The 22,533-nt window shown below is 37.8% G+C and overlaps 1 protein-coding gene across 2 annotated transcripts in view; it reads right to left on the bottom strand.

The window, feature by feature from the left end:
• Window positions 1-22,533, bottom strand: part of GRIA2 (glutamate ionotropic receptor AMPA type subunit 2) — a 194,248-nt gene that overhangs the window by 84,400 nt on the left and 87,315 nt on the right. For both annotated transcript variants that reach the window (XM_069557599.1, XM_069557598.1), the window contains exon 3: window positions 7,290-7,529. In XM_069557599.1, the coding sequence (XP_069413700.1) occupies window positions 7,290-7,529 (240 nt within the window). The remainder of the gene's footprint in view (window positions 1-7,289; window positions 7,530-22,533) is intronic.

The raw sequence follows: 22,533 nt of genomic DNA on the forward strand, positions 1-22,533 counted from the left end.
ACTCTTTGTGACTCTGTAGGCCTCTAGGCTCTTCAGTCCACTGGATTCTCCAGGCAAGAATACTGGAGTGGCTTGCCCTGCCCTCCTCCAGGGGATCTTCTAGACCCATGTATAGAACTTGCATCTCCTGCATTTCAGGCTGGTTCTTTACCATCGAGCCTCCGGGGAAGCCCACACATATGTGTATTTCTTTCCTTTTGGACTTTCTTCCCATTCAGGTCATCACAGAGCACTGAGTAAGTTCCCTGGGCTATACAGTAGATTCCCTATAGTTTTCCATTTTATATATAATATCAATAGTGTATATGTGCCAACGCCAGTCTCCCTATTCATTTCATAGCCCCCTTCTTTCCCTTAGTATAAAATGTTTGTTCTCTTCATCTATGTCTCTATTTCTGCTTTGCAAGTAAGATCATCTATACCATTTTTCTAGATTCCACAGGCATTAATATACAGTATTTGTTTTCCTCTTTCTGACTTACTTCACTCTGACAGCCTCTGTGATGACCTAAATGGGAAGGAAATCCAAAAGAGGGAATGTATGTGAATGTGAAGCTGATTAACTTGCTGCACAGTAGAAACTGATACAGCATTGTAAAACAACTACACTCCAAAAAGAAAAATATTAAACCCACCTAACCCAAGACCTCTTTAAATACATTATTCTGGTTTTTTATACTTAGTATTTGAAGCTATTATATACATGCACAAATAAAAATTCTCTTTTTGCACACCTTAAATAATCATATCATGGGTGGTGATCTATGTTATAAATTGTCATATAGCACTTATACATGAGCTTCCTTTCTTCCAGGCAATAAATTACTTCATGTTGTTTTCACTTATTATGAAGTTTACCACATACTGAATTATAATTTCAAGTGGTGATATTCTTAATATTCAGTCCTATCCACCATGAGGCTTCCCTGGTGGCTCAGTGATAAAGAAGCCCCTGCCAAGGCAGGAGACACAAGAGATGTGGTTTCAATCCCTGGGCCGGGAAGATCCCTTGGAAGAGGAAATGTCAACCCACTCCACTGTTCTTGCCTGGAGAATCCCATGGGCAGTGGAGCCTGGTGGGCTACAGTCTGTAGGGTTGCAAAAAGATGCACAAAACAGTAACATGCCCGCACACCTATCAACCAACATATATAATAAGACACTTTAAATATAAATGCTAATATGTAAATGAATCTTGAATGATATTTCTAAACCTAACATTTACTGTCAGTTCACCTTGTCCAAATATGGAGATGAAATATAAAATCAATAAAGATGCTTTTAAAGAAATGGCTGAATCAAACATCCATTTTATGTATCAAAAATAACATAGTTGTTGCAGATTCTATTATTAAAACTCTCAGAATCAATATTGTGTAATCTCCAAAACCCCCCAAAATACATCCATTTATTGATGCTAAACTGCCCAGATGGTACAACATCAGAAATTAATTTAGTTTCATCAGAAGACATGGAAGAATATTCAATCATCTCCTAAGAACAAATAGAAATAATTCACAAACCGTGTGCTGATCTGTCTCATATTTTGAAAGGCTGATGTCTTATAAATCTGTATTTTCAGAGTTGTTGTTTTAGCAATAGTAACTGACTCTCATCAGGCTCTCTATATATCAGATCTAGTGCCTTAAATCTATTTCTCACTTCCACTGTATAATCATAAAGAATTTGATTTAGGTCATACCTGAATGGTCTAGTGGTTCTGCCTCTTGAGAAACCTATATGCAAGTCAGGAAGCAACAGTTAGAACTGGACATGGAACAACAGACTGGTTCCAAATAGGAAAAGGAGTACCTCAAGGTTGTATATTGTCACCCTGCTTATTTAACTTCTATGCAGTCTACAAATAGAAAAAAAAAAAATCTGGAAAATTAACTGTTCTAGCTAATAAATGTACTTAAAGTATATTCTGAAAAACCTCAAGAATATTATAGAACTCTAAAATAAAGTTCTATACTCTCCTAAATGCTCAGATTTCTGAACAGAAGAAAGAATGGCTAAAGTACTGTTACTTATTTCTTTACTGTATTACTTCTTCATGTGCTTAACTGTTGCTGAATTAGTTATAGCTGTATAACCTATTCATAAGCTGACAATCTCCCTAAATCTTCTCTCCAAGTATTACTAGAAGCAGTTAACAGTCTCATCTTGAGCTAGTGTTCATAATACTATAACAAAGTTATAGAAAAACCTACAGCCCCTGAACAAGTGAAGTCTCAATGTCTTCGGTGCATGCTGAGTCACTTCAGTTGTGTCCGACTCTGTGAGAGGTTATGGACTGTAGCCTGCCAGGTTCCTCTGTCCACAGGATTCTCCAGGAAAGAAGACTGAAGTGGGTTACCATTTCCTTCTCCAGGGGATCTTCCCAACCCAGGGATCGAACCTATGTCGCTTATGTCTCCTGCATTGGCAGGCGGGTTCTTTACCAGTAGTGACACCTAGGAAGCCCCTTAAATATCTGAGTTTTCACATTAATGGATGGGATTAAAAATGACTACTGCAAATAGTTCTATTTCATTCAGACCATGTCTTTTTTCTTAAAAATATTTTCTCTGTTGCATTTAAAATTCACTGCCCTTATTCATCTTTCAGGCACAGAAATTAATATTTATGATCACTAAATCAAAGCAGCATGCCTAGACCAGATTAGATTAACATATATCTCCCACTCTGACTTTCTCAGGAACATGGTAAAAGAAATTTATAATTTGGAAGCATTTTTATTCTATGCATGGTGCCTTTTTAGAACTGGAATCAATGTGCCTTTCCTTCAGGGAAAAACAGTATGGTTCAAAATTAAAACCAAGTTATAAATCATTAATTCTGGTTTTACCTACTGTCTACAGAAATGTATTACCTTACTTTATCAACACTAACCCAATAAATAAAAACCACATTTTGAGCAAGTTCTGGTTCCAAAGAAAAACCTACATTGAATGCATTAACATAGGTAACCCCATTACTCTATAGTTCAAGTATGTTGAAGATCCATCTAGCTAGTCTTTCTGGAGCTTTAGGAAAGATAAAGGGGTAACAAGGAGTTCCAGGCTGCTGTCACATAGCTTGGATAAGAGAAGCCTCCAGCAGTTCTAAGGGGCCACATGGCACCCCGATCACAAGTAAACCTGAAATAATCAAAGACCTACACGAAGATCAGGGTGCATCTTTGTCCTCCTTTGTCTACAACTGGTGGGGCGAGGGAACATAACACGAAATAAACGTATGAATAGACATTTTAAAATGTGATACAGCAGCAAAGTTATAACAGTTGTCATTAATAAGGAAAAATCAGAGAGCAAGCATCCCATTTCTATAAGACAAGTAAAACATTACATGAAGGACAAGTCTTTTGCCAGTATTTTGAGTCTTACACATTTATCTCTGAAAACAGATTCAGATAAAAGGCCAGTGTAATACTCTTCATATTATAACATAAGTATCCATTTGAAGAATGGATTGGAGAAGGAAATGACAACCCACTCCAGTGTTCTTGCCTGGAGAATCCCAGGGACGGGGGAGCCTGGTGGGCTGCCATCTATGGGGTCGCACAGAGTTGGACATGACTGAAGCGACTTAGCAGCAGTAGCATCCATTTGAAAATAACTTGAAAATGTATCCACAAAGTCAATTTTGACTTTAACATACAACTACTTAATAATATCACTTAATAATATCACTTGAACGGTGACCTCTCTGTGGCTGCACTTGAACTCAAATCAATTTGTATAATTTAATGATTGGAGATTATCTCATTGCTTCAATTTCATTTAATATTTCTAAAGTGTTAATAAAATCATTAAAATGTCTCAGGTTCTTTTCACAAGTACATAAGTCTATCATCATCATCTGATCCTTTATTTCCCAGAGCTTGTCTTTCTTCTCTCTCCAAATACTAGAGTTTCTCTTTTTCTATTTATAACAGCTGTTGTCTCCTTGAATTATCTCAAAAGTTCAGTGTCAACTAGAGGGGGCCGTAGAGAGGGTGAAGTGTGTCCCTAAAGATAAAATGTCACCTTCCACCTCATCAAAAAGTAAGGAGAATTCATCTCTGATCCTTTGATTTAGCGAGCAGGATTCAGTTTCTAATATCATCTCAAAACACACAGATGTTCAACTCATTCATTTATTAACCCCATTTATTGACTATCAACTCTGTTCCAGCATTATCTTAAGCACTGCATGTACAGTTAAGTGTAGTGGTTACTGCCAGGGCATTGGCTTCCTAGGCATATAGCCAGATCTTAAATAAAGAGATTAAAATCTGTGTAATTAAACAGGTCCTAGAACAGACTAGAAGCTTAATTCTTGGGTGAAAGAATGAACATCAATATTAATTATATATTGTGATAAGTACTAGAGGAAAAACAGAGTTACTTTGAGAGAAGATAACAATATTAAATGCATCTCTGTGGGAATGTTATATAACCTGAGACCTAAGCAGAAATATTTAGAAGAATGTACAGAGATTTGAGGTGAAAGAGTTGGTACATCTGAGAAAGTGAAAGAATGTTAGTGAAATGGGTTTAGCTTGTTAGATGAGCAAGACCATAGTATAAATGGGCAGGAACCAAATACAAATAAGACACTAAAGTCATGTTAGTAATTTTTAACTTTATCTTCATTAAAATGAAGAGTCATTGGAGTATATTAAGCAAGGGATCAATGTGGCCAGAAAAGCACATAAAACAGTCAAAAAATAGAGCTACCATATGATCCAGCAATCCCACTCCTGGGCATGTGCTGTGCTCGGTCATTTAGTCATGTCAGACTATTTGCAACCCCACAGACAGTTACCCACCAGGATCCTTGTGGAATTTTTCAGGCAACAATACTGAAGTGGGTTGCCATTTTCTACTCCAGGAGATCTTCCCAAACACAGGAATTGAACCCACATTTCTTGTGTCTCCTGCATTGGCAGGTGGGTTCTTTACCACTGAGCCAGCTGAGAAGCCACTCCTGGGCATATATCCAGGAAAAACCATAATTCAAAAAGATGGACCCTGATTTTCACAGCACTATTTACGATAGCCATAATATGAAAACTACCTAAATGTCCATCTACAGAAAAATGGATAAAGGTGTGGTGTGTATATACAATGAAATATACTCAGTCATCAAAAAATTAAATAATGCCATTTGCAGCAACATGGATGGACCTAGAGATTGTCATATTAAGTGAAATAAGTCAGACAAAGACAAAAATCATATGATATCACTTATACATGGAATCTAAAAAAAAATTGCCAAAAATGAACTTATTTACAAAGCAGAGCCAGACTCGCAGACATAGAAAACAAACTTATGATTACCAAAGGGTAAACAGAGTGAGAGATAAATTAGAATCTTGGGATTAATATGCACACACCAGCACATATAGAATAGATAAACAACAAGGACCTACTATATAGCATAAGGAACTCGATTCAATATCCTATAACATTCAATGTGGGGAAAAAATCTGAAAGAGTGGATATATGTATACGTATAACTGAACTTAGCTGTACACCTGAAACTAACACAATATTGTACATCAACTCTACCCCAATATAGAGCAATGACTAAATTTAAAGAAATTCAAAGTTTCTGGCTCCTTTATGGAAAGTGGATTGAAGAGAAACAAGTACAGAAATGGAAGGATGAAGGATGAGCACATGGGCCTGGAGACTTGGCAAGGACACAGAGGAGTGGCTACAAGTAAAAGTCATTTAGATGGTAGAAATCCTCGAAGAGGGGTCAAGAGTGAAAGAGGCAGCAGAGGGCAAGATGCTAAGCCCTTTATCACATGAAAAAGAAGGCTACTTCAGAGCAATCCAGCACACTGGAATCTGTATTTACTCTAAACAGTTCTGTGTTTCCGTTTTTCACTCCCCATGGGTAGAGCAAAGCTCTCCCTTTTCAAAGCAGGAAGAAACTTGCTCAGTTTGTATGGTGATGACTGACTCCCACAGTGTTCTCACTCTCAGGACTGGAGACCAGGACAGAGAACCTGACACCAGGCTCTGATTGCTGCAGTCAATGTCTGCAAACTGATCCTGGAGAAGGGTTGGTGGCTGGCTCCCGGCTCAGCTGTCTTTGCAGGAAAGCAAGGTGCCTTCTCCTGGTAGGAATCAGCTTCTGGTTTTCCCTTAAACCTTTAAAGCACTGCTGCTCCCTGAACAGGCTGGTTTGTTTGGCAACGGTGGTCCTTAGTACTTCTGAGTTTGGTGGTGGATACTCTTGAGAAAAATCACCTATGACCATGAGCACAAAGCGTTCATACTATTTTAGGAAGTACACAGGCCCACTGAAGCTGAATCACAGACCCAGGAATGGTTAGCAATACCTAGAATTCTATAACATGTAAGGTTAATCAGGTCTGCTAGTACCAAATTTCAGGACAAATGATGTGGGAAACACAAAGCAAGTGCCCTTACCCTAGAAATAAAAACTAGCGTAATGAGCCTAGACTCTAATTGTCATGCTAATCCAAACCATCTCTTCATAAGTAAACTCATAAGAAAACACAAGGACTTGTCACAAAGCTTTGGTGTCAAAAGACTTGAGTTCAGCTGAACCACACATGAATGGATCATGAAAAAGTCTTGCAATGTCTCTAAGATTCAGGAATCTCATTACAAAGCAAGGTTAATAACAACCATCCTTGCCTGGTAAGACTTTTGCATGGGAAATATGTAACACTTATACAATTTTTTAGATGTTTTTATTTGCATATTTACTCAAATCTTACTTAAACTAGTTTCCAAGGAGTCACTTCACTCACCTTGGGCTGGAAATATAGTCCTCCTAGGGTCTGAGATGCTGATATCAGAAAGGGCTTTTCATATTACAACAGAACACACAGGCATTGTGTGAAGACAATCTATCTCTATAAATCGTTTTATTCTAAATATGCTTCCTAGTTCAAATTGCATTTCATTTTCAGAGCATAGTTAAACCAAGTTACCCTTGGACTATGGCTTCCCTGGTGGCTCAGCAGTAAACAATCTGCCTGCAATGGAGAAGACACAAGTTTGATTCCTGCCTCGGGAAGATCTCCTGGAGGAGGGCGTGGCAACCCACTCCAGTATTCTTGCCTGTAGAATCTAATGGACGGAGGAAACTGGTGGGCTATAGCCCATAGGGTAGCAAAGAGTCAGACACTACTGAAGGGATTAAGCATGCATGCACCCTTGGAATATACTCACACAGCTCTACATCATGTGTAAGTATGAATATACTGTGTGGGCATTGAACTTGACCCATTACAGAGAGAGAGAGGCATTGTCACTTACCTCTGTCACTGTCATAGAGGTAGGCAAACTTGTCCCACTGGTAGTACTCAATCAAGCTGAGGAGGGCTCCTTTGAGGTCTGGTCGCATCTGAATGACAAATGGATGGGTGCCATCTGTTGGGAAGCTGGGAGTGATGAAGGACACATGGAGCGTGCCACAAAATGATGTGATGGTGTTTACTGACTTCTTGTCATAAAATCCAAAAATAGCATAGACTCCTCTTGAAAACTGGGAGCAGACTAGAAGAACAAGGGACATAGAAAGATAAATCATTGAAATTGACATATAATCACATGCATTTGCTTGAAGCTAATGTCATTTTATATAATATACAAAAGAATCAACAAATTAAAACATGGAGAGAGCTGATAATTCATCAAATTTATGAAGATTTACTGTATTTGAGAAATACAAAGAATTATAAAACATTAAAAAATAATTCTGGTTATGGGACTATATCGAACTTAAAAGTTTTTGCACAGTGGAAGAAACTATCAACAGATCTAAAAAGGCAGCCTACTGAATGGGAGGGGATATTTGCAAATCATATATCTGATTGGGGGTTAATATCCAGCATATACAAATAACTCATATAGCTCAACAAAGAATGAAAACAACCCAATTAAAAAGTGGGCAGAGGACCTGAGTAGATATTTTTCCCAAGAAGACATACAGATGGCCAACAGACACATGAAAAGATGTTCAATATCATTAATATTAGGGAAATGTAAATTAAACCCCACAATGAGATATCACCTCACACCCATTAAAATGGGCATCATCAAAACACAACAAATAACAAGTGTTGGCAATATATGGAGCAAGGCAAACCCTTGCACAGTGTTAGTAGAAATGTAAATTTGTACAGCAACTATGGAAAACATTACAGTGGTTCCTCAAAAAATTAAAAGTAGAACTACCACACGATCAAGCAATTCTACTTCTGGGTACTTTTCTAAAATAATGCACCCCTAAAATGTTCATAGCAGCGTTATTCGTAATAGCCAAGACATGGAAGCAACATAAGTGACCATCAACATATACGTAGGTAAAAAAGATGTAGTGTATATATATATATATATACATATATATATATACATATATATATAAGGAAATATTACTCAGCTATAAAAAAAAGAAAAAAATCATGGATAGACCTAAAGGATATTTTGCTAAATGCAATAAGCAAATACTATATGATTTCACTTATATGTGGAATCTAAAAGACAAAACAATTATGTAAATATAACAAAACAGAAACAGATACAGAGAATAAAGAGATGATCACCAGTGGGGGTGGGGATAAGGGGTGGGGATGAGTGAAATATGTGAAGGTAATCAAAAGGTATGAATTCTAGTTGCAAGATAAATGAGTCATAGGGATGAAATGTATATTGTGAGGAATATAGTCAATAGTACTTTATATGGTGACAGATGGACTTATCATGGTGATTATTTTGTAATATACAGAAATAAGGAATTATGTTGTGTACCAGGCAGTAACATAGCACTGGAGGTCAATTATACATCAAAAGCAAACAAACAAACTCATAGGAAAAAAGATTGTATTTGTGGTCACCAGAGATGGGAAGTGAGGAAAGGGAGAATTGGATGAATGGAGTCAAATGTATGAAATTCCTGTTATAAGATAAAGAACTATTAGGGATGTAATGTGAAGTGAAGTGAAGTGAAAGTGTTTGTTGCTCAGTCATGCCTGACTCTTTGTGACCCCATGGACTGTAGCCCACCAGGTTTCCCTGCCCATGGTATTTTCCAGGCAAGAACACTGGAGTGGTTAGTTATTCCCTTTGCCAGGGAATATGTCTGACTAGGGATCGAACCTGCTCCATGTGCATTGGCAGGTACATTCTTTACCATCTGAGCCACGAGGAAAGCCCAAGGATGTAGTGTAAAACATAATAAATGTAATTAACACTGCAGAATGTTATATATGAAAGTTGTTAAGAGAGTAAACCCAAATAGCTCTCATCTCAAATTGTTTACGTTTTTCTTTTATTTTGTATCTATGTGATATGATGAATGTTCACCAAACTTATTGTGGTGATCATTTCATGATATATGTAAGTCAAATCATTATGCTGTCTGCCTTAAACTCATACAGTGCTGTATATCAATTACATCTCAATAAAACAGGGCTTCCCTAGTGGCTCAGATGGTAAAGAATCTGCTTGCAAAGCAGGAGACCCAGATTTGACCTGTGAGTCAGGAAGATCCCCTGGAGAAGGGAATGTCTACAAATTTCAGTAACCTGGCTTGGAAAATTTCATGGACAGAGAAGCCTAGTGGCCTACAGTCCATGGGATTTCAAAGAGCTGGACATGACTGAGTGGCTAACACTTTCAGAACTGGAAGAAAAAAGGAAACATGCACATTATTATTTAACAGACTATATAAATGTAAAAATATTTTAGGAAAGCTTTATAAAAAAAAAGAGTACAAGTAAAAATCATTAATTGTAAGAAGAACTAACTGCCATTATCCGGGATTTACATATATTCATGAGAATTCATTCCTTATATTAACTGATTCTCTTAAAAGGCTTTATTGTGCTAATAATGCTTTTATACTACACAGTTGGTGTGTTTATGAAAGGCCCAATGCTGACCAAAACCTCTTTGAGAGAAGATAGAAGCAGGCCTGGCATCACGCATAGACACATGTCACCCGAAAAGGACATCTCTTGCCTTCAGAGACGGAGTCAAGTAGCAGCTGAATGAAGCGCAGAACTCCTCATCTTTGTTACCCTTTCCCATGAACTTAATTTATGCATGTGTCTGCTTGACATGAGACAAAATATTATCAAAATGCTTTGGCTTAGAATCATTCTTAGAAGAAAAAATACGATATTTTATTGGGAAGTCCCCGTCGCTCCCATAAATCCTTTCTTCTCTACCCTTACTTGTATTTCAGTGAAGGACCTTCTCCCAAACCCTCCCCCGCAGTCAGATCATCACTAAGTCAAGGTCATTCGAATACCTAAATGTACTCCAAGGTGGTCCCCTTATGTCTTTCTCTACTCCAACCAGTTCACTAACAGCATATGTTATGTACCTGGTGCTTGCCCTGTGGCCTGGCATGGTACATTAACTTACCTATTTCTCGTGATAACTTTCAAAATAGGAACTATTATTATTTCCAAATTGCTGATAGGAAAATTAAAATGTAGGAATACAAAGTGACTTAACCAGTCAGACATCTAGTAAATGAGAGATGCTATATTAAAACCCAAAGAGTTGAGATTCAGAGTCCACATTCTTTATTAACAGATAATATTGTGTTTCTCACTTGGATTAGTGGAATACCTACCCAGTGTTCTTCCTTCATCCAATTATGCCCCTTTTATTCAATTCTCCACAATTTAACCAGAATAATTTTTGAAACACAAATTTAATCCTATCTTTCTGAGAAGTAGGGTTCCTTTGTCCAAGACTAACCCCTGCAACACACAATACAAACCACAGACCCCAGTACTTAAGACAACAAATTCAGGTCAACTACATGCTTTGAGTGGATGAATAACTGATGTTTTTAATTTCAAAGTTTATTTCAATCCAAAATATGAAAGTCAGCTATCCAAACTTCCTTTTACATTGGTTAAACATCATTTAAAGGATAAAACCAATACTATCATATTTCACTTTAATTTAGTCACAAAAATAAAAAGATCTATAGAAAAAGTAGATTTGTTTCATAAATAAGAGTATTATTTATTTTCATAAGTAAAGATCATTGTTTCATAATAAGAAAATTGCTGAAGATTATAATAGCTAATTGCAGGCAATCAATACATGATAGGCAATAATTTCTAATGACTACTGTGTGATATGAAATGAAAGGAAAGCCAGATTAATTAGTTATTTCTTTGAGTGGCCTTTATTCATCAAATATTCTTATTTTCCTTTAAATATTTTTAGTCTTCAACTCACTTCTGCCTTTCTAACATAAGACATTTTCTGGGATTTTAGGTGCAATATGTCATTGTGTAATGTGTCTAGGTCTCTGTAATATATGAATTGCCATCTTTACTACCAATTTTCTGCACAACAGACTAATATATCTCAGAAAATAACTGTGTATATTTATTAACATTTATTTTAAAACTTTAACATAAAGCAAATATGAGATTCCTGACATAAGGAAAACCACCTTTAATGTGTCTGACTTTGCTCATTGCTCACATACATGAGAAAGCCCTTTCACTATTAAAACCCATCTATGTAAATTCTGCCATGATTTATTTTATACATGTATATATGTGTACTGACATGTATATCTTAAATCTCAAGCTTGTTCAGAAATTGTTGATATCACAAGACATAAAAATGAGAAGTTGCTCTAAAAGTCTCTCTGGGTCTATTTTATTTCATTTCCTGCAAAGTATTGGCATATCACCTAAATACTATAGGAATATCAGGCAACATGATTTATTAATAAGGCTTCCTCATCCATTCTCAGTGAATCACTTGGTAAAAGAGGCCAGTGTTTGAATACACAGTCTGAATAAGGAGCCATTACCTTTCATTTTCCATTTGTTTTAGACTCTGGAGTAAGTTGTCAAGGGACCTCCTGGTTATCATGACCATCTGGAAACACCTGGCACTGGTCCAACAATATGCACAAGCTGCACAAGACTTCATCAGAAATGACAGTTCACTAACTCAGGAGGTACTTGAAAAGAGTGCAGGCAGTTCAGCTGATTTTCCAGGCAGTTCAGCTGATTTCCCAGTGGCCATAACTACAGAACCATGGCCACTCCCTCCTGACTATTCAGCCACCTCTTAACCTCCCTCCTTGTCCTTCATCTCTTCATGACACATAGTCAGTTGTCCACTTGCCCATACCCTCTATTTTTTAGGTTTTTCCTCTCTTGGTGTCCCTTTACGACATACACAATGAGCCCCATTTAGTCACCACAGCTCCTCTCCCTTGACCTCATGTCTGTCATTGTCCCTGTCCCCAAGCATGATAAGATGACATTGCAATTTATACCCAGGACTCAGTCAGAATGTTGACTTGAGCTAGTGTTTCACTTACCCAATCTGCAAGACCATCTCAACAAGAAACACTGAGTGCTGCGCTCCTAACACGCCACTCCCAAAATATCAGAGTGTTTGCATGCTATTAATAATACTGATCTTCTCCCCAGTACTACACTGATACAAGAGCCCACTGACATAATCCCCAAGAACATGAGTGCTCTACTTTGAAAGGACTCCTCCTTGATTAGAAACAAAATTACTCATTTTCATCTCTACCTTATTCCCTAGCAATCTTCCAAAATTCAGTCATTTCCCTAACATATCTATCCTGAAAGAAGGAAGACTTACTATCAAGACAATATTTAAGTAATGTATCATAGCTCTGGAAACAGCTTCAAAGACGCATTTCTTTTTTTTTTTAATTTCACATATAGTCAAAACTATGGTTTTTCTAGTAGTCATGTATGGATGCAAGAGTTGGACCATATCAAAACCACAATGAGGTGCCATTTCAGGTCAGTCAGAATGGCTGCGATCCAAAATTCTACAAGCAATAAATACTGGAGAGGGTGTGGAGAAAAGGGAACCCTCTTACACTGTTGGTGGGAATGCAAACTAGTACAGCCACTATGCAGAACAGTCTAGAGATTCCTTAAAAAACTGGAAATAGAACTGCCTTATGACCCAGCAATCCCACTGCTGGGCATACACACCGAAGAAACCAGAATTGAAAGAGACACGTGTACCCCAGTGTTCATCGCAGCACCGTTTATAATAGCCAGGACATGGAAACAACCTAGATGTCCATCAGCAGATGAATGGATAAGAAAGCTGTGGTACATATACACAATGGAGTATTACTCAGCCATTAAAAAGAATAAATTTAAATCAGTTCTAATGAGGTGAATGAAACTGGAGCCGATTATACAGAGTGAAATTAGCCAGAAAGAAAAACACCAATACAGTATACTAACGCAGATATGTGGAATTTAGAAAGATGGTAACGATAACCCTGTATGCAAGACAGCAAAAGAGACACAGATGTATAGAACAGTCTTTTGGACTCTGGGAGAAGCAGAAGGTGGGATAATTTGGGAGAATGGCATTGAAACATGTATAATAACATATATGAAACGAATCTCCAGTCCAGGTTCAATGCATGATACTGGATGCTTGGGGCTGGTGCACTGAGATGACCCAGAAGGATGGTATGGGGAAGGAGGAGGGAGGGGGATTTAGGATGGGGAACACATGTATACCTGTGGTGGATTCATGTTGATGTATGCAAAAACCAATACAATATTGTAAAGTAATTAGCCTCCAATTAAAATAAATAAATTTATATTTTTTTAAAAAAACAGTTGGACCATAAACAAAGCTGAGTGCCAAAGAATTGATGCTTTTGAACTGTGGTGTTGGAGAAGACTCTTGAGAATCCCTTGGACTGCAAGGAGATCCAACCAGTCAATCCTAAAGGAAATCAATCCTGAATATTCACTGGAAGGACTGATGCTGAAGCTGAAGCTCCAATACTTTGGCCACGTGATGCAGAGAGGCGACTCATTGAAATAGACACTGATGCTTGGAAAAAAGAAGGGAGGAGGAGAAGGGGACAATAGTGGACGAGATGGTTGGATGGCATCACTGACTCAATGGACATGACTTTGAGCAAGCTCCAGGAGATGGTGAAGGACAGAGGAGTCTGGCACACTGCAGTTCATGGAGTCACAAAGAGCCTGATATGACTGAATGACGGAACAATAGCTGATTAACAGTGTTGTGATAGTTTCAGGGGAACAGCAAAGGGACTCAGTCATGTATATACATGCATCCATTTCCTCTAAACTCCCCTCCCATCCAGACTGCCATATAACATTGAGTAGAGTTCCATGTGCTATACTGTAAGTCCTTGCTAGTTATTTATTTTAAATATAGCAGTGTGTACATGTCCATTCCAAACTCCCTAACTGTCATTTCCCCTTATTCTTCCCTGGCAACAATAACAACTCACAGTTCTTTAAGTCTGTATGCTTTGTAAATAAGTTCATTTGTATAATTTTTTTCTGATTCCACATATAAAAAATGTCATATGATATTTCTCCTTCTCTGTACGACTTACTCAATATGATGATCACTAGGTCCACCCATGTTGCTGCAGGTGGCATCAAAATGAGTTAGACAATACTGTACCCCATATAGTCACCTTCTCCCGTGTCACCTCTGGAGGGAGAGCAAGGAAGAGAAAGCTCCCAGCTTCACTTCTAGATTCATGACCCACACAACTACCCTCTGTATATAAACACTATTATAAACTTTTGAATTCTTATGCTAAATAGCATTAGAATTGTAATTATGCCTTAAAATTCCAAGCTGAATGTAAAATATTAGGTAAAGATGCTCTGAGTATGCCTTTAATTAAATATTTAATATCAACATAGAGAAACTCAGCAAAGGCAAATCCTTTTTAAAGATACTTTAGGTCAAACAGCAGAAATTATAATCTCCTGGGTATAAGTAACTTGCTGATTACTCTACTTTTTATTACAAGCCCAGATGATACAAGTCAATAACAATGCTGATGGAGCAGCCAACTCACATCTTTTTCTCCTAGGTCATTCTGCTCATTGGTGCTGCTAATGTGGTATATTCCATACAGCCTGGAGAACCTTGCAAGATTATTTAGTAGAAAGGGAGAAAAAAAAGAGCCTGATGGCTTTTGCTTAACATGTTTTACATTTATAAATTGCCATTGAATGGTATGAAACCTGTAGTCTGCTTCATAAGCAGGAACCGTGCTTTGCAGCTTGTGTGAAGTCTGCACAAGTCCGTGTGAAAGCTGCATCACCAAACAAGCCTGACCTCAAAATCTGGAGACCAAAGAAAATCTCTCTCATCTTTTATCACACAGTTTTTGGCACAATGTCCTTGTAAACATAGATCCCAATTTTACTATTGAAATCTTCCTTAAGATCTCTTAATCATTAAATCTAATAATTTTTTCTCATATGTAGCTTTCTTGGACTGTCCGAATTTATTATTATTTATTCTGTTTCCATGTAAAAATTAATCTGTTCTAGTTCTATGAAAACTGCCATTGGTGCTTTGATAGAGATTGCATTGAATCTATAGATTGCCATGAATACTAAAAAGAATACTAAGATGGGATCACTTTACTTAGTAGCCATTTAAAGTTATTTTAAAATAATGACTGTATTTCCCTGTACAATACATCCTTGTTGCTTACTTGTTTTATACATAATAGTTTATATCTCTTAACCCCTTACACTTTTTTGACTTCCACCCTTCTCTCTCCCCACAGGTAACTAGTTTGTCCTCCATATCTGTGTGTTTCTGTTCTTTATATATGTTCCTTTGTTTTACTTTTTAGATTCCAAATATAAGTGATAACATACAGTATTTTTCTTTCTCTGGCTGACTTATTTCACTAAAAACATATTACCCTCCAGGTCCATCCATGTTGTTGCACATGGAAATATTTCATTCTTTTTATGGCTAAGTAATATTTGTGTGTGTGTGTGTGTGTGTGTGTGTGTGTGACATTTATCCATTTGTCTGTTGATAGACACTTAGACTGGCTTCCCAGGTGGCTCAGTGATAAAGAATCTGCCTGTAATGCAGGAGATGCAGGAGATGCTGGTTCTGTCCCTGGGTCGGGAAGATCCCGTGGAGGAGGAAATGGCAACCCACTCCAGTATTCTTATCTGGAAAATTCCATGGACAGAGGAGCCTTGCAGGCTACAGTCCATGGGGTTGCAAACAACTGAATATGACTGAGCATGCATGCACACACACTTAGGTAACTTCCCCTATATTGGCTATTTTAAATAATGCTGCTATGAACATTACGGTGCATATGTCTTTTCAAATCAGTGTTTTCATTTTCTTTGAAATATATCCAGGAGTGGAATTGCTGAATCATGTAGTAGTGTTATTTTAGTGTTTTGGGCAACCTATATATTGATCTTCATAGTGGCTGCAACAATTTACATTCCCATCAAGAGTGTACAAGGGTTCCCTCTTCTCCACATCTATCCAGCATTACTTATTTGTAGACTTTTGGGGGATGGTCATTCTGACAGGTGTGAGGTGATATCTTATTTCAGTTTGATTTTCATTTCCCTGATAATTAGTGATGTTGCACATATTTTTATGTGTCTATTGGCCATTTATATGTCTTATTCTATATGTCTTCTGTCCATTTTTAAATCAGGTTGTCTTCTGATATTGAGTTGTATGAGTTGCTTAAATATTTTGCATGTTAATTCCTAGTCAGTCATAGTATTCGCAAATAATTTATCCCATTCTGTAAGCTATCATTTAATTAAGCATTTAAGTTTAATTAGTTCTTATTTGTTTATTCTTCGTATTTTTTCCATGGTGTTAGGAGTCCAATAAAATAAAATATTGCTCCAATATGCATTAAACAATGTTCTGTCTACATTTTCTTCAAGGAGTTTTATGGTTTCAAGGAGTCTTACATTTACACCTTTAATCTATTTTGAGTTTATTTTTGTGTGGTATTGAAGAATATTGTAATGTCATTCTTTTATATGTAGCTGTACAGTTTTCCCAGTAGCATTTCTTGAAGAGACTTTTCCTCCATTGTATATTCTTGACTCCTTTGTCATAGATAAAGTGACATAGGTGCATGGATTTATCTATGTGCTCTCTATATTGTTCCATTGGTTTATATTTCTTTTTTTTTCTTTTTGTGCCAGTACTGTACTGTTTTGATTATTATAGATTTATAGTATAGTCTGAAGTCAGGGAATGTAATTCTTCCAGCTTTGTTCTTTTTTCTCAAGATTGCTTTGGCAATATGGGACTTCTAGTTTTTTAAAACATGACCTGAGTATTTTGCTAAGAATTGCATTAAGTCTGTAGATTGTTTGGGCATAATTGCCATTTAACGAGATTAATTTTCTAATCCAAGAGCAAGAGATCTTTCCACTTCTTTGTATTATCTTCAATTTTATTCATCAATGTTTTCTATTTTTCAGAGTATAGGTCTTTTCACCTCCTTGGTGAAGTTTATCCCTACCTTGTTTTAGTTGATTCAAAATGGAATTCTCTTCATGCTTTCTCTTTCTGATAGTTATTTACTAGTACATGTAGCTAAGCAACAGATTTGCAGTTGTTCAGTCATTCAGTTGTGTCCAACTCTTTGCAATCCCATGGACTGCAGCATGCCAGGCTTCCCTGTTCTTCACTATCTCCCAGACTTTGCTCAAACTCATGTCCATTGAGTCCCTGATGGCATCCAACCATCTCATTCTCTGTTTCCCTCTTCTTCTGTTGCCTTAAATCTTTCCTGGCATCAGGGTCTTTTCCAATGAGTCGACTCTTCTCATCATGTGGCCAAAGTATCGAAGCTTCAGCTGCAGTATCAGTCCTTCAGTGAATACTCGGGGTTGATTTCCTTTAGGATTGATTGGTTTGATCTCCTTGTTGCCCAAGTGTCTTCTCCAGTACCACAGTTTGAAAGCATCAATTTTCTCATTTTGCTTTCTGTAATTGATTTCTAGTTTCATACCATTATGGTCAGGAAAAATGTTGATGCAATTTCTATTTTCTTAAATTTGTGAATGTTTGTTTTATGGCCTACCATGTGATCTATCCTGGAGAGCATATCACATGCACTTGAAAGGAATGTTTTTTTCTTGTTTTTGGATGGACAGTCCTATAGATATCCATTAAGTCCAAGTGGTCTGTGCCAGTTAAGATGACTATTTCCTTATTTATTTTTTGCCTGGATGTAAGTGACATGACTGAAGCGACTTAGCAGCAGCAGCAGCAGCAGCAAGTGAGGCATTAAAATCCTCTCTGATTATTTCATTATTTTCAATTTCTCCCTTTATGTCTGTTAATATTTGCATTGTATATTTTATTTTCCTGTATTACTATATCTAGTGTTATATCTTCTTCTTGTATTGATCCCTTTATCATTATATGATGCTCTTCTTTGGCTTTTGTTATAGACTTTTAAAAAAGTCTATTTTGTCTGATCTAAGGATTGCTAAACATACCTTCTTGTCATTTCTATTTGCATAAGTTTCTTTTTCCATCTCCTCACTTCCAGTCTGTGTATGTCTTTAGCTCTGAAATTAGACTCCTGTAAGCAGCACATAGATGAGCTTGTTTTGTTATTCAGTCAGCTGCCACATGTCCTTTGATTGAAGTGTTTAGTTCATTGGCATTTAAGTGATTACTGAAAGGTTAAGTACTTATTGCCATTTTGGTACTTCTTTTGTGTTTTTGTTTTGTCTCATTTTCTCTTTTTATTCTTCTACTTTCACTTTACTCCCTTGCGGTTTAATGACTGTCTGGAGAGGTGCTTCCATTCCTTTCTATTTAGTTTATGGAACAACAGCCTGGTTCCAAACAGGAAAAGGAGTACGTCAAGGCTGTATATTGTCACCCTGCTTATTTAACTTCTATGCAGAGTACATCATGAGAAACCCTGGGCTGGAAGAAGCACAAGGTGGAGTCAAGATTGCCAGGAGAAGTATGCAGATATGCATAACTTCAGATATGCAGATGACACCACCCTTATGGCAGAAAGTGAAGAGGAACTTAAAAGCCTCTTGATGAAAGTGAAAGTGGAGAGTGAAAAAGTTGGCTTAAAGCTCAACATTCAGAAAACGAAGATCATGGCATCTGGTCCCATCACTTCATGGGAAACAGATGGGGAAACAGTGGAAACAGTGTCAGACTTTATTTTGGGGGGCTCCAAAATCACTGCAGATGGTGACTACAGCCATGAAATTAAAAGACATTTACTCCTTGGAAGAAAAGTTATGACCAACCTAGATAGCATATTCAAAAGCAGAGATATTACTTTGCCAACAAAGGTCCATCTCGTTAAGGCTATGGTTTTTCCAGTTGTCATGTATGGATTTGAGAGTTGGACTGTGAAGAAAGCTGAGCGCTGAAGAATTGATGCTTTTGAACTGTAGTGTTGGAGAAGACTCTTGAGAGTCCCTTGGACTGCAAGGAGATCCAACCAGTCCATTCTGAAGGAGATTTCTCTGGGTGTTCTTTGGAAGGAATGATGCTGAAGCTGAAACTCCAATAATTTGGCCACCTCATGTGAAGAGTTGACTCACTGGAAAAGACTCTGATGCTGGGAGGGATTGGGGGCAGGAGGAGAAGGGGACAACAGAGGATGAGATGGCTGGATGGCATCACTGACTCGATGGACGTGAGTCTGAGTGAACTCTGGGAGTTGGTGATGGACAGGGAGGCCTGGCATGCTGAGATTCATGGGGTCGCAAAGAGTTGGACATGACTGAGCAACTGAACTAAATTGAACTGAACTGATCTGTTTTGGATCTGTAGTTACCATGGAGTTCACAGATGTTGATCCATAACTATGTCTATTTGTTTCAAACCACTGTTCATTTAAAGTTCAAACACATTCTCAAAGATCAACATTTTTTACTCCCTTCATACACATTGTGTCTTTTTACATTATATTTAACACCTTCACGTTCATCCCGTCACTTGTTATTGCAATTATAATAAGTGTATATGAAGTGTATAAGAAGTGTATATGATTTTACAACTCTTTGGTTTTAAATCTTCAGATTAGCTTATTTAAGTGGTTGATCCTTAGACTTTGTTATATATTTCCCTTTACTAGTGAATGTTTTTTCCTTTCTTATAGATACTTACTTCCTGCTGCAGCCTTTTCTTTTCCACTTAGAGAAGACCCTTTCACACTTCTTTTTTTTTTAATTTTTATTTTTACCTTATTTTGCTTTACAATACTGTATTGGTTTTGCCATACATTGACATGAATCAGCCACGGGTGTACATGAGTTCCCAATCCTGAACCCCCCTCCCACCTCCCACCCCATATCATCTCTCTGGATCATCCCCGTGCACCAGCCCCATTTCTTACAAGTTTGGTTTAATACTGACAAATTCAATTTTTGCTTGTCTGAAAACTTCTTTGTCTTTCATTCAATTCTAAATGATAATCTTGCTGAGTAGAGTATCCTAGGTTGTAGGTTTTTTCTCTTTTAGCACTTTAACTAAAGCATGCCAATCACTTGTAGCCTGCAGAGTTTTTGCAGAAAAATTAGCTGATAACCATATGCGGTTTCCTTCATATATGACTTTTTCTCTTGCTGCTTTTAGAACTGTCTCTTTAACTTTTGCCATTTTAATAATTCTATGTCTTAGTGTGGGTCTGTTTGGGTTCATCTAGTTTGGGACGCTTTGTGCTTTGTATACCTGAATATCAGTTTCCTTCTGGTTTGGGGAATTTCAGCCATAATATCCTCAAGTACATTTTCAATCTCTTTCTCCTGAGAACTTTAGACTATAAAATATGCTTAATGTTCTCTCAGAGGTCCCTTAAACTGTTCTCATTTATTTTTTCTTTTTGGGTGACTTCTTTTATTCTTTCTTCCAGATCACCTATGCATTCTACTGTATCATCTGGTCTGCTATCAATTCCTTCTAGTGTATTTTTCATTTCAGTTATTGTATTCTTAATTCTGTTTACTTTATATACACTTTCTTTTTAAGCCCTTAAAAATTCTCACTGTTTACTATTTTCCCTAATTAGGTCAATATTCTTATTACTGCTGCCACTGCTGCCAAGTCACTTCATTCGTGTCTGACTCTGTGTGACCCCATAGATGGCAGCCCACCAGCTCCCCTATCCCTGGGATTTTCCAGGCAAGAAACTGGAGTGGCTTGCCATTTCCTTCTCCAATGCAGGAAAGTGAAAAGTGAGAGTGAAGTCGCTCAGTCATGTCTGACTCTCAGCGACCCCATGGACAGCAGCCCACCAGTCTCCTCCATCCAAGGGATTACTAAGAACTCTTTGTAAGACAATTATTTATTTCTTTCATTAGTTGTTTTTCAGGGTTTCTCTCCTGCTTTTTTGATTGAAACAAACTTCCCTGTCTTCTCATTCTGCTTAACTTTCTCTGTCTCTAGGGAAAAGAGATAGGTAGCTGAAACAGTTATCTACCCTGGTCTTGAAGGATGTTCTTGTGTGGGAGCATCCCTATGCAGCCTGCATGTGCCCAGTGACCTTGGGGGACAGCTAGGTCTGACATGAGCATAAGTCACATTTATCCAGGGTGTCCTGGCAGTTATCACATTGGTAGGAGGTGGGGCTGGAGAAAGAGGGGCTAGAGCCAGAACCAAGTGTGAGCCGGGACTTCTCCACTGCTCAGGGGCCACCACACCTTAGTGGGAGCAGAGGTAGGTCCCCAGTTGTTGGAGCAGAAACCCTGAAGTTTGGTCTGAGCTGGTTCCAGTCCCACTAAGTGTGTACTCTCCCCTCCTCCCAGCAGTGCTGGACCAAGAGGAGCTGGCGTGGAACCTTGGTGTGGGTCAGAGCATCGGCTGTGGTGGTTGCAACGCCAGTCAGAGTCTCAGATTACTCCTGACCTGCTGTCACCATACATAGCTGGGGCTGGCTTCACCCTATTCAGAAGCTACTCCAAGCCTTAGCCATCTCCACCTCTCATGACCTAGCACTTGTGACCTAGAACTCACCTCAGCTGCGGCAGCACTTGCCCTTGCTTGGGGTGAGTAGGGCTCAGTGGGCATGAGGCTCAGGTTGGGGCAAGCACTGGGCAGTGTCAGAAAACCGTCCATAGTTCCCTACGGTTTCAATCTACTTTGTGTTTAGGGAGTAAGCAACTGTGCATGCTCTTTGCCAATGGAGCTGTTTGTTACAGCCTTCCTGTTAGTTCAGCTGGATTTCAAACTATCTTGATCTCAACCTCTTATATGGTATATTCCTGGCTGGAGATGACAGCTCAATTCCAATCTATCATCTACTGGAGAACTTCTTATTCTATATCACTCAAACTAATTCCATTAGAAAAAAAAAGGAAAGAAAACCTTAAAAACATTAGCCTGCAAATCATGTCTTTGTACTGTTTGTTTTTTTTCTTAAATTTCTTTCTGCTGATGGTATCATAACTCTTGCAATCATTGATTTTTGATATTTCAGAATAATTAATTCATTACTCTTCCTTGTCCTGCTCCTGTCATCTATAACCAATTCTGTTTTATTCTACTACACTTGTTCTATTAACCAAGTATATTTAAGAACTTCTGAGATTACTGTTTAGATATGGGAAGATAGCTTTGGGCATGATAGATAAGATCCCTACTTATATGAAGCTTGTGTGTTACACTTTGTATTTCTTGCACCTTAGTTCTATTTTTCCCTGGTTCTTTCCCACGTCCT

Source organism: Ovis canadensis, chromosome 17 (genome assembly GCF_042477335.2).
Source record: "Ovis canadensis isolate MfBH-ARS-UI-01 breed Bighorn chromosome 17, ARS-UI_OviCan_v2, whole genome shotgun sequence".
Classification (NCBI taxonomy): Eukaryota; Metazoa; Chordata; class Mammalia; order Artiodactyla; family Bovidae; genus Ovis; species Ovis canadensis.